We start from the raw sequence: 15,475 nt of genomic DNA on the forward strand, positions 1-15,475 counted from the left end.
GGCTTAGCGTGCATGCAAGTACAGTGACACCCATGGCCCCACCTGAAATAAAATAAACTGCTAATAACTTCGAGCCTCTCGACAATTCTACCGACGAGGTACAAAGCTCCTTACATTCATGTGTTGATAAGTAATAGTTCGCGTTAAGACTAGAAACAGAGCCCCCGGTTTGGAAATCTTGGGACTGCCTTCGGCCCCGATAGCCCCCCTTTTTTTTTTCTCTATACAACCTTTGCGATAAGAATAATTCAGAGTTGTCCCGGGACGGAAGTTAAGAGTGTTTCTAACATCCGAACCGCGTGGCGGATTACTAAAACTTTACTAGTAACCTTGGGAAATCCACCAGACGTAGCCGTGCCAAGCGCCCAATACACCTACCAGTTATTGGTGCGGGTGCCTAAGTGCCTTTTGTATTGGTAAGTCATACAAAAGATACTTAATTTCTAGATTTTGCATTTGCTGGCTAATACGAATGAAGTCTTGACCCAGAATCACTTCCAGTCCGAAACCTTTGATCTCGGGTGTTTCGGAACGGATGTTATCTGCGTTAAACCTCAGATCAGAGCCCGTCGATCTATAGATCTTAGCAAACGGATGACGTCAACATTTAATCCCACCAACGATTACCAATTAAGAGGACTTCATCCCACCGACAACATTTTGTATGACTATAGTCAACCTTAGAATGCGGTATAAAATATTACACTAACCTCAGCTTGCTTTACTTCTTATGTTCTAAACCGACAATCCAATTCACACTTCTATCTATATCCCATTCTTCATCATGTGTTTCACAACAACGGACGACGGCCAGGAAATCTACTTCCGAACTCAAGGAGATACAGGTACCATCCTTGTATTCGTATCCGGCTACTTCGGTGTCGATAATATCTGGCAACCCTTGATCGCGAATCTGTCCTCGCAGTACCGTTGCATCTCCTACGACAACCGAGGTTACGGACGCTCTTCGAAACCTACGTCGCCCGAAAGCTATTCCGTCCCCCGTCATGCCGCTGACCTCCACGCGGTGCTGAAAGCCTGTAACGTCGCCGATCGTGTGGTACTCGTAACCCATTCTATGGGCTGCAACATCGCCGCAGATTTCAGTCTCGCTCATCCGGATCTTGTCGCTGGTATCGTCTACTCGGCCGGTTACTATGATGGTGAGCATATTCAGAAATTTTTATCTCTGGAGCTACTCAGCTCCGGCGTGGAGACTCCAAGCCAATGCGTCGCCTTTTACACCAGCATCGGGCTAGACGAAGCCACGGCCTTGGAAGCGGCGAAATGGCCCGCTCATGGTCGTCGGAATAACGCCAAGGCCCTCATGAGCTTTACAATGGACAGCGATCGGTATTCCAGGATCAAGGTTCCTGCGCTGGCGTTGGTGGGAGAGAAGGATGTGGCCACTCCAGAGGAATTGGTGACTCCGATTACGGAGCAGATGCCATTTTGCAGACTGGAAGTGCTCCGGGGCGTTCATCATTTTCCACCGACCGAGGCCCCTGGCGAAGTGGAACGTTTGGTGCGAGAGTTCTTGGGAAAGCTGTCCCTATGAATGCCGCATTTTATGATTATGGGATGTGTTGACATTCGTGTATTACAATAGACACTATTATGAACGTCAAGTGGTGTGGGAATAGACTTTTGGACCCTAATGTATATTGGTTGGTGATGTGAACTGTGATGTACTCGGATTGGGCTCAAAATAAATGAAATGTGGCGGCGATGGTGGCTACCCTATCAAAATATCGCCCACTTTTAACTAAAAACCACAATTAGCGTACTTCGACGAGGCTCAAATTCAGCTATATATAAAAATAATACTAATTTACTCCGTAGAACATATCAAAATCTGGGATTTCTACAACCCCATTATGTATGCTCGAATGGGGGTGTGAAACTTTGCTCGAGTCAGCCCTACATAGTTAACAAACCCTAATCACACGAGTCAGGGATATACTACTCCGTACTCCATACATATGTTGTACAACATAACTAGTTGACGACGATCGAATCTCCCCCTGACTTTTCGGCCAAAAAAAGCAATCATCTTTAGCTAAACTCTAATAGGTGTGTGGTGGTCACATCATCAAAAAGGTCCGGTCAACTTCCGATCCCTATAACCGCCCTTTCGGTCAAAACAATATTTACTCCGGCCCCACTTCTCTTAATTATGGGCAGAATAAAACCCCCATGGGCTAAGGGATTGTGATTATAGTGATCGCTAGCTTCTCACCATCTGTGGCCGAGATGTACCCGCACTACAGAATATCCAGTGGATAGGCGCCTCTAATACGTGGGAGGGCCAAGACGGTGGTTCAATAAGAAGTGGATCAATCAAGTTGACGATCGTTGTGAGATGAAGAGCTGAATCGCGATCTAAGTGCAATTATCAGGCATACCACTTACAAATTCTTCACCCTTGTATTGTTGAGAGATTTATTTAAACCCCACGAATTCGAGGAAAGTGATATATTCACCATCTCTCTCCTCTTCTCACCCTGGCCATTCTAGCTTTTCTCTCCCAACATGCGATTCGCTACCATTATTACCTACGCGCTGGCTGTGACCACTGGTGCTGCCATGAGCCTTTCAGACATGGTCAGCGACGTTCACCATCTCACTAGCCTTGCCCACGACGCTACCGACTTAATCATGAGTATCAACAATACCAATGCGCCCCAGAAGGGCCCGGTATGTCCCCGAAAAAGTCCCCCTTGGCGACGGGCATCCACTCATCTGACCGAGCTGTAGTTACTGATCAACAAAATGACAAAAATTCGTATGGTTACCGAGCAGGACGTCGCTGCCTTGAGCAAGATGCGCTCATTCGAGACTCGCCAGGAGTGTCTAGATGCCGAGAACCCCGAGAACTGCCATGAGGTCCTCAATCGACGCCCGGACTTTTTAGACATCGACCCCGCTTATCTCTGTAATGAGATCTTTATCCCATTATTTATAACCCAGACATCAGTTTCTAAGAGGTCTTTCAGGAGAAGTGTGGTATTCAGCTAAGTGTAGTATAGTAGTATATGCAAGGGGAACCCGATTTCCCCTAGGCTGTGATCGCTATAAGGGATTTTAAGGCGCACAAATGAATGAAAATTCAATAGTCTACTCCTAGTCGGTGGATCTGAATGAAGGGTGATTGCTAGAGGATCTCAGCTATGAGATCGAGCATCCTCAGCTGAATATTGCAATGTGGAGCCTCTCCATTTTTGATAACTGAAAGGTGTACAACATAATTCAAGTACAACATACTCTACCTAAAGATATACCGCCTATTTATTGCCTGGCTGCTGAGTATACAATTAGAGTGGCCAAGGTATTGATTCTTTGTAAATATGATTACAGAGATACTGGCCTTACGCATAGGTAGAACTCAAGAAAGCCCACAAAGCCCACAAAGCCCATAGCCCAACCCAACCCAACCCAACCCACCAAATGGGGCTGGGTTTTGGGCCCTACCTTTGGGTCTATTGGGGGCCCATTATAGGCCCACATTATTTGGGCTCACCAAACAATACAACATACAGACATGCCAGTTTATCGTAGCTACATAATTAATGCGTTTTGCCTTAGCTTTTTTGGGGGTTTCAAATTACTGTCTAAGGGATGTATATAAAGCTATACAGAAATTTCCTTTCTCTTCTTCTAGTAACGTTATAAACTGATTTAATTGCATTGATAAGATATCAAGTAACTAGTAGACTTTTTATATAACTACTAGTACTTGCTACTAAGAATAGTAAATAGAGGTACTGTTAGTACAATTCTATCAATCTCCTCTACAAACAAAATCTATATTATCTTTTCTGGATCATCCAAAGCAAATCCGCATTTGCAACGGATAACAAGACGCGGAGTGTTTTCGATCGACGACGTGACCCCACCACACGTTCTCAAAGCCCTTCGCCTCCTGTTCCGCCCATACCTCTTCAAGCAACGGGATGGTGCTCCCAAACATCTGATACCGCGTCCTGTCATTCCACACCGAGCAGAACTGCACGATCTTCTGCCGTACCGATGGGTCCCGTTGTTCGCATCCCGCGAAGAAGAGTGGCAGCAACGCCTGTCGGGCAATCATGCTCTCGTCGCGACACGCGACCACATGGTCCACAATGACCCTAGCCCAACGGACAACGCGCATTGGAATCAGGCTACCCGGCCTCCATCGGAACACGCGGTAGACATAGAGCAGCAGGCCGTGTCTCCATGCCTCTGAGCAGTGCATGCAATCTTGGTCTTGTTGGATGTCCTCTTCGCTACCAAAGGCAAGCGCAGCAGGGGAAATATGATCCCAGGACTCGAGCACTTGCTCGATTTGGGTGATCACTGTGGGGTCGAAGGTCACGTACCGCATAGACGACGATTGGCGCTTTTCGGCACTTAGACGCGCCACTTGCATGACTAGCGTGACCACACTGTGTGGGCAGCCGCAAAGGTCGAAGAAGTTCCACTTCCGATCATCGGGGTTCGATAGGATGGCTTCGACGTATGCGTACGGGAACACGCAGTCTTCCCGGGACAAGAGACTGGTGATGGCATCCCACCTAAATAGTTTAGCTGGAAGGGCCGGGCTGATTTTGCGCAACATGGGGTGGGATTATATACCACAACAGCAATCCTATTTGAGCATCTGCCCGAGAGGATGTGGTCCATGCTTCGATTCCCCCGTACGCTTCGATAAGGCCATAGGCTCCCTTGAGATGTGTGCTCCAGTATCCAAGGGTGGATTGAGTTTCCTAACTTTGGTTATCAACGGATTAGGTCCGAGCAACAAACATAAAGGTGCAAACTAACGTCGAAGGAAAATAATATCATAATCGCATCAAGCATAGAGGAGCCATCTCCTAGATTAGCGGGTGTGTTGAGGCTCTCGCGGAAGAGTTTTAATGCTGTATAGTGATGGTCGTCGGTTGATGGACTCTTAACATGATGACCCGCTAAAGCCATCACTGCATGGACCAGAAACATAGGTTCCGGTACAATGGTTCTGCGGTATCGAAACGGATTCATCTGTAGGTCGGACGTTAATGGGATCGTGCAGAATTCCATATTGTCTATGACTTGTTAGTGGGCATTGATAGGAGCGACTGGGAGCAGAATAAGCGAACATCTCTCGAGAATAGGCCCAAACCGCTGATAGATATTACTGTACAGCACGCTCGGTGGTATTAATGTAGTAGTGTTGGGGAGGTCTGAAGCTGCCACGGGACTTGGCTCTATAGCAGCGACTTGACTCGACCATTCATAGAAAGCGTCTCCCTCAGCTAATTGTAGCTGTCCGTCGTCTGTCAATGTGGATGGACACGGGGATATACCCTCGAGGCCGGGAGAATCAGCAGCCCTAGTCGGCGATACATCACCCGAGACCCTAAATAGCGTCTCTCCGGAGGGGCTGGCCGCCTCAGGAACGTTGACTTGAGAACGAGTTTTATGTTAGCACACAACCGTAGATTATTACTATTAGTCTTTAGAAGACAGACAAAGGACAGGACAATACCATCAGGTCCCGAGCCTTTTGCCTCGTAATAAGTAATAGGTTCGTTCAATAGGCGGTCGGGGACTGGGGGGTGTATAACTGATGGCTGGTGGAAAGTGCATGGTCTTACGTTCTCTCATAGGGTGCTCTGTAATGAACACGAATTGCTGAGGTCCAACTGGGTTTCCCAAACGACCCCTATTGGTCCTACGGGTTGCTGACCTTCTTACGGGTCTATTGGAGAGAGAATATCCTGGCTTCCAGGATAGCTGCATTTTAAGCGTTTCGTAGATACCGAGTAGGGTATCGCCCGATTGGTCGTAATATTCGCATTGGGCATTGGAAACCCTGTGAAAGGGGGCATTCTACGAGGTTGCGAGCAGGGATCAGGTGAAGCCGTCGTGAGCGGTCAGTACTAAGGTAGGCCCCGGTCCCCGGGTATGTTTAAGCTTAGTAAGAGTAACTAACTATATAACTAGCATTTAGTCAACGCGATTTCTCCGAATTACATATTAGACAGTATAGAAAAAGGCCAGGCCAATGGCATATAAACAAAAGAATGAAAAAAGAATGAAAAAAAAAAAAAAAAAAAAAGAATGAACAGGGATATCTCAATGGTTGGTTTCTTCCTCGCCCTCTTTGCACTTGGAGATGTTCTTGCGGACATAAGTCTCCCGCACCAAATCACCTTCATGCTTGAACACCACCCACTCACCCATACCATACTGCTCTGGGGCAACACGTATACCACGACCACCACCACCAACAATCACATTACCAGGACGGTATTTGGGATCTGCCTGCATACGCCGGATAGCAGAAACGTGGATCTCAGCATCAAGCGGAACATCCCGCACCTCACCACGAGGCAACGGCCAACTAATCGGCTTCCACGACCCATCAGGCTGCAGATCCATACGACGGAAGGGCAGCCATTCCATAATGCGCCACGTGATAACCGACATAGTAGGAATACCCTGGTTGAACATCAGACAGTCATGCAGCAACCCCTTTGTACTGGAAGTGTGTAGCGCGTGCCAGAAATCGCGACTCGCAGCAGTGCGCTCCTTCTCATCAGGCATGGAGCGGAAAGCATCATCGTTTTCAACATGAGGCTCAACGCACCGACTCGGCCGCCGGGAACTAATTTCTTCCCGGATGGGACTGTAATCACCGTCGTACTCCTCCAGACACTGGAACTGCTTCATCTTGCGCTCATCGAGCTCGAGTCCGGCCTTTTGCGCTTCCTGTGTCATCCACACGAGCGGCGCGTGGCTGAGTGCCCATGACTCGCCGTCCGAGAGCGTCCATCCACCGCCAATGTCCGCGTGGCAGCCTGGGAACCAGACCTCGTGGATGTCTTGGTCGTCTTCGTCGTCGCTTGAATCGCCTTCTATGGCGGGGATTTGCACTGAGAGGGTGTTGGAGTGCACGCTGTGGAAAGACTCTCTGCTTCGCACTGAGCGGAGATCGTCCATTGACCCCTTGGGCACTGCGAGGTTGCGTCGGGGAGAGGGTGCGCGGTATTTGTTTGGCTTCATTGTCCCGCGTTCGCTACCGGCGCGGGAAGATGGTCGTGAGGGTGTGTGTGGAATTTGGTGGTGCGAGGCACGGCGCCCGGTGTGGTAGTATGTCTCTCCAGTGCTGGGCCCATGTCTGGGAGTATTGAATCCAGGCTCGACCTTATCTCCATCCTGCTGTTCCTCCTCGGGGTTGTCATTGATTTGAATGGCAGGGACGTTGTCTGAGACTTCCTCCTGGGGCTTCTCTTTGTGATCCTGATGGAAGCGGTGCAGGTGGTTCGTGTGCAAATGGGCGCGGAGGCGGTGTTTCCTCTTCTCCTTTGGACGTGCACCAGAAATCAGATCTTGACGGAACTTTGCGCGACGCTCGTCGATACCCACAGCATGGCGAATCACTTCGGCTGAACTGCGTGCCGTGTAGGGGAACTTGGTGCGCTGCATCCAGGCAGATTCGAAGCGCGGTACACTGTTGACAGTGTCGAAGAGACCCATGAAACGGATACGCGAGATAGGGCGACTGAACGTTTCACGGAAGGCCTTCATGTAAGTGAAGAGCTTCTTCTTTTCTTCGCGCTCTTCTTCCGAGTCGTCGGACCGCTGCTGCCATTTGGCGAATGTCTTCCATGCAAAGCGGACCAGCTCCTCGTTTCCTGCTTCGAGGAGACCGATATAGTCCAGCATCTCTGCTAGGAATCGTGCGATGTATGAACCACGACTAAACCCGATGAAGAAGATCTCATCGCCAGGCGAATAGTATCGCATCAAGAACTTGTATCCACCCATGACATGCTCGTCAAAGGAAGACCCGACCGCCGAGTCCTTGGCCTTTTGATAGGCGGACTTGATACGTTGGATTCGGCCATGGCTAGTTAGCGACTTGGAGGTCACATATGTGCCAATGCCCGGCTGGTAGTAATGATACTGGTGACTCTTACTGCGGTCAAGCATCTGCAACTTTTTAGCATGGGCTCAACCCTTGGCTTGCAGTCCCACTTACGCGAAAGATCTTGAGCACATTGCTATCCGACTCATCACCAGCGAATTTGTTTCCGGTACCATCAAAGCACAGCACAAACTGCTTTGGCATACCCGACACGCCTTGGTATTCATAAGCCATGATACTACCGAATTATAATACAGTAGGTCAGACGAAAAGAAAAGGTCGAAACTTCAGGCACACCTAATAAGACCTGAAGGGGGCTATATACGAGAAGGGGGGTGGGAAAGGCTCAAGGTTGGGATGACGCTTTATTGCAGCTGGGTACAGCTGGTATTACACGAATCAGCGCCCTACATGCGGACCCAGCAGAGAAGGGGGGAGAGGTTAAGAATGTCCCAACCCACTAGCCGATCATTGCAGGTTTGTGAAAAGAATACGTCAAACCGGAGTGGACTGACGGGCGGGCCCCCAGACTTGGCACATTCCCATCACAACATGAGCCTTATGTTGTATGTTTTTACTTTTGGGATGTTTTTCTGTTGATGATCGGTGACTTACATGCAGGGAAAGATTACACGAGAACCTACTTTGATCTAACGGAGGTGCATTCTATCCAATGGATACGCGTCGGTAAGCATTGCTGGATATGCGAGTTTGTTACGAACCAGGCTGAACTTGACTCGCGCACTTTCTGCACGAGGGATGTGGGCTGTACGGGCTGTACGGGCCGGACCTGGATAGCGTGTGGATTTGGAATTTCTGTGAGAGCTGAACAGAGACCAAAAGAGAGACGTGCAGATTTTACTCCTTTGCTACTCCATCCACAAGTACTCATTGGTCCTATGAGTTTTTGTCAGGAGACGATCCGAGGTGGAATTCGGGATATTATTGTCGATCTTTCCCCACATAGCCTCAAAGAGCTTGAAGTGACTAATGATTCAGGAGGTCCACGGGTGTAAGGGGGACGAGAGGCGTTCCTAGTTGTTCTGCCGGATCGGTTCGGTCTTGAGCGATCGGATCTAACTTTGGCGCTAGCTTACGCTAGGTGCTCAGGGCCACGATCCACCGGTCGTTACCGCCATCACTTTCTCTACGGAGAGTAGTCTGAGTTGAGAAAGTTTTTTCAACGTGTCACTGTGACTACAAACATACGGAGTACAAGGTTTATATATTATACAAGGAGAGAAACATTCATCCAATCTGAGATCAATGATGGCTGACAATATGTAAATTCACGTGTTATCCCGCGTGGAACAAGCTGAAAAGGACAATACCCGAAGGGGAAGAAGAGTGGGACTTCTAGCCTTTTCTTCATAACCCGAAAAAAAAAAAAAAGGGAAGACAATCCATATTTATGGCTAAACAAGGGATCTTTCAAGGTTGTAATTTGGCAGCTGATCAATGCATCGATTATCCATGGACAGAGTACGCGGGAGCGGCCCAAGACCATGACCCGTTGTTCCATAACCGAACTACAACTACATACCTAGGTACCTTAGGTATGAGGTTAAATTATCGTCAATTAACTTGAGCACTCTCGAAGACAGAAAAAAAAAAAAAAAAAACCAAAAAATAAAGAATGGGATTTCCCATTATTCGCGTGGAAACTCGAAACGACACGAGGATAGTGGAAATAGACACGAAAAAAAAAAACAACATTAAGACCCTGAAAGTGGAGAGAGATGGATCAGATTCTGAATAATTCATGAAAATGACTGGCAGATTCGACTACCAATGACAGACGGCAGAATGTGGTTCGTGCAAGCTGACAGCCCGTTCGCCACTTAAATCGCATAGTACTAGTTCTCCGTAGTGGGTGAACAGGTGGGTCTACGATGATCCAAACCGAAAAAAGAAAATATTCTGAATGGACAGCTCTGGGTGTGTCGGTATTATATTAGGGACCTTCCTTGCATCAATCCCATCAGAGTAGTATGAATGAGACAACCTTGGAACCTTGATTGGAACCAATGATGGAATATAAAAAGTATTTACACTCCAGCCAGCCACAGAGTATCATGGAAATTATCTTTTTTTTTATCTTTTCTTTTCTTTTCTTTTTTTTTTTTTTTTTTCGAAAATGCAGAAAATCCAGTCCATCCTTCCCCCCACTTGGGGTCGATTTAGTTCGATCTTGAGATCTTTTGCAGGCAGGGGATCGCCTCGTACAGGTAGTATACACCGCTAATTATAACCCGGTATTACCCCATTCTATTATCCGACTGCTCTTCCGAAGTTGGTGATGTATGTTGTAAAGATCTCAATCTGGGTGTGGTATTCACCTCTAGGTTATGCCATCCATGCCATCCATGCCACACATGCCACACAAACTTGGTCAGACTACGGACTATATTAGATTGAATTATTCTGTATGTTGTATAGTATAGTTACACTACTCGAACAGATAACCCCCCCCCTTTCTCAGGTATCCCAAAATCGTAAATGACGATCAATTACTATATGAAGACACTTCAACTATCGACAAATCCACTTGGGAATTGAGCTTGTACCATGCGGGGCTGGGATATTGTTACAGAGACTGGGTTGAGACCCGAGAAAAAGAGATCGACCTAATGCTCTCCATCAAATCAAATGCTCTCATAGTCAATCAACTATTGATGATAACAAATCCGCCACCTCTTGGACGCTCCACAGTCCTACAGCTGACTTGCGTCGCCCGCACAGCTCGTTTTAAAGAGCACCAGCTTCTAATTTATTCCCCCTGATCTCCCTTAACAAGTTTCTTTTTCTTTTTCTTTTTCTTTTTCAGTTTACTTTCTCCCTCCTGACTTGTTTGTGTCATCATCTTTCACAATGCTCAGGAGAATCTCTACTCAGTTCAAGCGGTCCAAGGACTCCAAGGACTCCAATGGTGACACTGAGCCCAAGATCACAGACAAGACCACAGACAAGAGCAGCAAGCGCACCTCCAAGGTGTCGCCAACTCGAAAGTCCACTTCTACTAAAGAGGAAAACCACGTCGTGAAGCGTGCCGAGGTTGTCGCTGTATTTGAGAAGTACGCGCAAGCAATTCACGCTTCGCAGGAACCTCTGCCCAACCAGACCAGTGATGGCACTTACTTGAAGCACGACAAGTCCTCCGGTCTCATCAATGACATCAAGGCACTGGGATTCCGCGATGTCAACACCGTCAAAGACCTGATTGCGACCAAAGCCTCCGGCGAGCTTGTTGATGACAAGACCTACTTGATGGAGCGTGTAATCCAGATGGTCTCGGATCTGCCCGGTAACTCTAAGAACCGTACCGAGCTCACCAGTGTATTCCTGGATGAACTATGGAACTCAATTGATCACCCGCCTCTCTCGTGAGAAATCCCGAATTGGAGACTGTTGTTTTTCAATTGCGCGCTAACACGGTGAATAGTTACATGGGAGACGATTACAAGTACCGCACCGCCGATGGCTCACACAACAACCCTACTCTCCCGTGGCTGGGAGCTGCTAATACCCCATACTGCCGCACAATTGCTCCCCTGACCATTCAACCCAGCGGGTTGCCCGACGCCGGTCTGATTTTTGATACCCTCTTTGCTCGTGAGGAGTTTACTCCGCACCCCAACAAGGTCTCCAGTGTTTTCTTCGACTGGGCATCTTTGATTATTCACGGTGAGTCAGTTCCGCGGGAAGTTACAATTCAAGGCGCTAATATGCTGGTTCCGTAGATATCTTCCAGACCGACTACCGCCAACAGCACATGAACAAGACCTCCTCTTACCTTGACTTGTCCATCTTGTACGGTGATGTCAAGGAGCAACAGGACCTGATTCGTTCCCACCAGGACGGAAAGCTGAAGCCAGATTGCTTCTCCGAGGCTCGTCTGCAGGCCCTCCCTGCTGCCTGCGGTGTCCTGCTGGTCATGCTGAACCGTTTCCACAACCACGTCGTTGGCCAGCTGGCTGAGATTAACGAGAATGGTCGCTTCAGCAAGCCTCGTCCTGGTCTGTCCGAGGAGGACACCAAGAAGGCCTGGGCCAAGCGTGATGAGGACCTGTTCCAGACCGGTCGTCTTATCACTTGCGGTCTGTATATCAACATCACTCTGTACGATTACCTGCGCACCATTATCAACTTGAACCGCACAAACTCCACCTGGTGCTTGGATCCCCGTGCCCAGGTTGAAAAGGCCGGTGCCACTCCTTCCGGTCTCGGCAACCAGTGCTCTGTCGAGTTCAACTTGGCCTACCGTTGGCACTCAGCTATCAGTCAGGGCGACGAAAAGTGGATTGAGGAGATCTACCATGACCTTATGGGCAAGCCTGCCGAGGAGGTTACCATGCCTGAGCTACTGATGGGTATGAAGAAGGTTGAAGGTTCGCTCGAGGCAGACCCCGCCAAGCGTACCTTCGCCCGCCTGCAGCGTGGTGCGGATGGCTTCTTCGATGATGGAGAGCTTGTGAACATTCTGACCCACGCCACCGAGGACGTGGCCAGCTCTTTCGGTCCCCGAAACGTACCCAAGGCCATGCGCTCTATCGAGATCCTCGGTATCGAGGCTTCGCGTAGATGGAACGTCGGTTCTCTCAACGAGTTCCGTAAGCACTTCGGTCTGAAGGCTTACGAGACTTTCGAGGAAGTCAACTCCAACCCTGAGATCGCTAATACTCTTCGCCACCTCTACGACCACCCCGATTACATTGAGCTGTACCCCGGTATCGTCACCGAGGAGGCCAAGGAGCCCATGATCCCTGGTGTCGGTATCGCCCCAACCTACACCATCTCCCGTGCCGTGCTGTCGGATGCCGTCGCCCTTGTCCGTGGTGACCGTCACTACACGATTGACTACAACCCCCGTAACCTGACCAACTGGGGTTACAACGAGTGTCGCTACGACCTCAACATCAACCAGGGCTGTATCTTCTATAAGCTGGCCACACGCGCCTTCCCTAACCACTACAAGCCTGACTCCATCTACGCCCACTACCCTATGACCATCCCCAGCGAGAACCGCAACATCATGAAGAATCTGGGCCGTGAGCAGGATTACTCCTGGGACAAGCCCGCCTTCATTGCGCCTCGTGTCAACCTGGCCTCTCACCAGAGCGCTAGGCTGCTCCTCGAGAACCAGAAGGACTTCCGTCCTAGCTGGGCCCGCTCCATGTCTGAGCTCTTCGGCAAGGGCGAGTTCGATACCAAGCAGCGCGAGGCTATCGGCAAGGCTCTCAATACCGAGGAGTTCCCCAAGCTTGTCAAAACCTTCTACGAAGACATCACTGAGCGTCTGATTGCTGAGAAGGGTGGCCACCTGGGCAAGATCAACCAAATCGATATCACTCGCGATGTCGGCAACCTGGCCCACGTCCACTTTGCCTCTACTATCTTCGGCGTTCCCCTGAAGACCGAGCAGAACCCACAGGGTCTCTTCACCGAGTACGAGATGTACATGATTCTTTCCACCATCTTCTCCGCGCTCTTCTTCGACGTCGACGCTCCTCGCTCGTACGCTTTGAACCGCGCCGCCTCGGCGGTCTCCACCCAGCTCGGCCAGGTCGTCGAAGCCACCGTCAAGGCCGACACCAACAGCGGTCTCTTCTCTGGCATCATGAACAGCTTCCGCCCCCACGATAACGCCCTCCGCGAGTTCGGAACAGAAGCTATCCGCCGCATGAAGGAGACCGGCTCCAGCGCCTCCGAAATCACCTGGTCCGCCATCATCCCAACAATTGTCGGTCTGGTCCCCAACCAGGGCCAGGTCTTCACCCAGATCATCGAGTTCTACACCGCGCCCGAGAACAAGGCCCACCTGGCTGAAATCAACAACCTCGCCAAGACCAACTCCGCCGAATCCGATGAGAAGCTCTACCGCTACTGTCTGGAGGCTGTTCGCCTAAACGGCACCTTCGGCGTCTTCCGCGAGGCCAAGGAAGCTGTCACTGTCGAGGAAGACGGCAAGACCTACACCATTCAGCCCGGTCAGCAGGTCTTCGCTTCCTTCAACCAGGCTAACCACGACCCCAGCGTCTTCCCTGAGCCAACCCAGGTCAGCCTTAACCGTCCTCTTGACTCATATATCAACCACGGTCAGGGTCCCACCACCGGATTCGGCGAGCAGATTACCAAGATCGCGCTCGTTGCTATGCTGCGTGTTGTCGGTCGTCTGCAGGGTCTCCGTCGTGCTGCCGGTGCCCAGGGCCAGCTTCAGAAGATTCCTCAGGAGGGTGGCTACCACGTCTACCTCCGCGGTGACGGAACTTCTTACTGTCCCTTCCCCATGTCGCTTAAGCTGCAATGGGATGGTCCGTTCGAGCAAAAGAAGGCGCCATCTTCCTAAGAGTTTCCCCTTTTTCAGTTTGTTGGTTGAAGCTGATTAATAAAATCTGCGGACATGCTGTGTTATGTGGAGGTAATTAACTTTGGGTCGTATATGATTCTATGCCTTTTTTTTGTGTCTGTTTTGTTTTCGACGACCTGGTCGGTTGCCAGGATATCCAGAAATTGTTGAAGCTTTGTTTATAGCAGTGTAATGTATAGTTCATGAATAATTCACTGATTCCATTTTGCCTTGGGTGCAACATCATAAAGTAGATAGAGAGAATATCCAAAAATTCAACCGACTTTGAAAAGATCATTGCAGTCGGTCTATTAAAATCGTCATAGTTGTTTTACCTCCACCGCCTTAGGACTATACTGCCACATCTACAATCCCCGGCTCAAGCTATAACTAGTTAACTATTGGTCGCAACTCCAACTTCCACAATTGCAGCCTCACACTACAGGAAACCTTCTCAATATTCCTCAAAATGCCTCCACCAAAAACAGCAAAGGGTGAATACATCGAGACCGTAAGCAACTCCCCCAACCTTACCCTCTCATCCACACCAAACCCCCCACCCCATCCGACCCAAAACAAAAGAACAGCAACCTAACCACCCCAAAAAAAACAGGACACAGGAAACAAAATCTCCCGCCGATCCCAAATCCACGGCACGCAACACATAATCCTGGGCGGCAAAACAGTAATCCAAGCCGAAGCCGTAATCCGCGGCGACCTATTCCGCACCGCAACCCTCCCCCCTCCCAGCGACGCCAACAACCCAACCGCACCGACAGCCTCAAACCCCAGCACGCTCAGCGTGGCGATAACAGTCGGACGATACAGCTATATCTCCAAGAGCGCGATCCTGCGTCCGCCGAGCAGATTACACCGCGGCATCCACTCGTTCTACCCGCTCAAGATCGGCGACCATGTTTTTGTCGGCGAGGGCGCTGTTGTTGAGGCTGCGTCGCTGGGGAATCATGTTCATGTTGGCAAGGGCGCTACTATAGGTAGTATGGCTATTATTAAGGATTATGCTTATGTGCTCGATGGCGCTGTTGTTCCGCCTGGTATGGTGGTGCCGAGTTGGTGTATTGTTGGTGGGAGGCCCGCGAGGATTGTTGGTGAGGTTGGGGAGGGGTATGGTGTTGAAGGGGCTGAGGGGGGTATGGCTAGGGAGAGGTATCGGGTTGTTGGGAGGCCTTGAGAGAGGTTGGTGGGCTTTTTTTTGTCTTTGGTTTCGTTTTCTT

The 15,475-nt window shown here is 49.7% G+C and overlaps 6 protein-coding genes across 6 annotated transcripts; 4 read left to right on the top strand and 2 right to left on the bottom strand.

Annotated features, from left to right (window-relative positions):
• Positions 1 to 784: 784 nt before the first annotated feature.
• N7516_004218 (alpha/beta fold hydrolase) lies at positions 785 to 1,558 on the top strand (the record flags this gene model as incomplete). The annotated part of the gene is made up of 1 exon (XM_057216938.1): positions 785 to 1,558. The coding sequence occupies one exon, from the start codon at positions 785 to 787 to the stop codon at positions 1,556 to 1,558; it is 774 nt and encodes a 257-aa protein (XP_057078821.1).
• A 974-nt stretch (positions 1,559 to 2,532) lies between these two features.
• On the top strand, positions 2,533 to 3,018 carry N7516_004219 (uncharacterized protein; the record flags this gene model as incomplete). Its single annotated transcript, XM_057216939.1, has 2 exons — positions 2,533 to 2,697; positions 2,758 to 3,018. The coding sequence occupies 2 exons, from the start codon at positions 2,533 to 2,535 to the stop codon at positions 3,016 to 3,018; spliced, it is 426 nt and encodes a 141-aa protein (XP_057078822.1).
• Positions 3,019 to 3,823: 805 nt separating this feature from the next.
• N7516_004220 (fungal specific transcription factor domain-containing protein) lies at positions 3,824 to 5,628 on the bottom strand (the record flags this gene model as incomplete). The annotated part of the gene is made up of 5 exons (XM_057216940.1): positions 3,824 to 4,556; positions 4,618 to 4,748; positions 4,807 to 5,066; positions 5,121 to 5,426; positions 5,619 to 5,628. 5 exons carry the CDS (start codon positions 5,626 to 5,628, stop codon positions 3,824 to 3,826), a joined length of 1,440 nt encoding a protein of 479 aa, XP_057078823.1.
• A 471-nt stretch (positions 5,629 to 6,099) lies between these two features.
• Positions 6,100 to 8,128, bottom strand: N7516_004221 (T6SS phospholipase effector Tle1-like catalytic domain-containing protein; the record flags this gene model as incomplete). The annotated part of the gene is made up of 2 exons (XM_057216941.1): positions 6,100 to 7,959; positions 8,009 to 8,128. 2 exons carry the CDS (start codon positions 8,126 to 8,128, stop codon positions 6,100 to 6,102), a joined length of 1,980 nt encoding a protein of 659 aa, XP_057078824.1.
• Positions 8,129 to 10,765: 2,637 nt separating this feature from the next.
• Positions 10,766 to 14,240, top strand: N7516_004222 (peroxidase/cytochrome P450 family protein; the record flags this gene model as incomplete). The annotated part of the gene is made up of 3 exons (XM_057216942.1): positions 10,766 to 11,277; positions 11,337 to 11,578; positions 11,635 to 14,240. The coding sequence occupies 3 exons, from the start codon at positions 10,766 to 10,768 to the stop codon at positions 14,238 to 14,240; spliced, it is 3,360 nt and encodes a 1,119-aa protein (XP_057078825.1).
• A 469-nt stretch (positions 14,241 to 14,709) lies between these two features.
• Positions 14,710 to 15,432, top strand: N7516_004223 (dynactin subunit 5; the record flags this gene model as incomplete). The annotated part of the gene is made up of 2 exons (XM_057216943.1): positions 14,710 to 14,751; positions 14,854 to 15,432. The coding sequence occupies 2 exons, from the start codon at positions 14,710 to 14,712 to the stop codon at positions 15,430 to 15,432; spliced, it is 621 nt and encodes a 206-aa protein (XP_057078826.1).
• Between the last annotated feature and the right edge of the window lie 43 nt (positions 15,433 to 15,475).

The sequence above is a fragment of the Penicillium verrucosum genome, assembly GCF_028828655.1.
Source record: "Penicillium verrucosum strain IBT 35672 chromosome Unknown utg000001l_segment0_segment0, whole genome shotgun sequence".
Taxonomy (NCBI): Eukaryota; Fungi; Ascomycota; class Eurotiomycetes; order Eurotiales; family Aspergillaceae; genus Penicillium; species Penicillium verrucosum.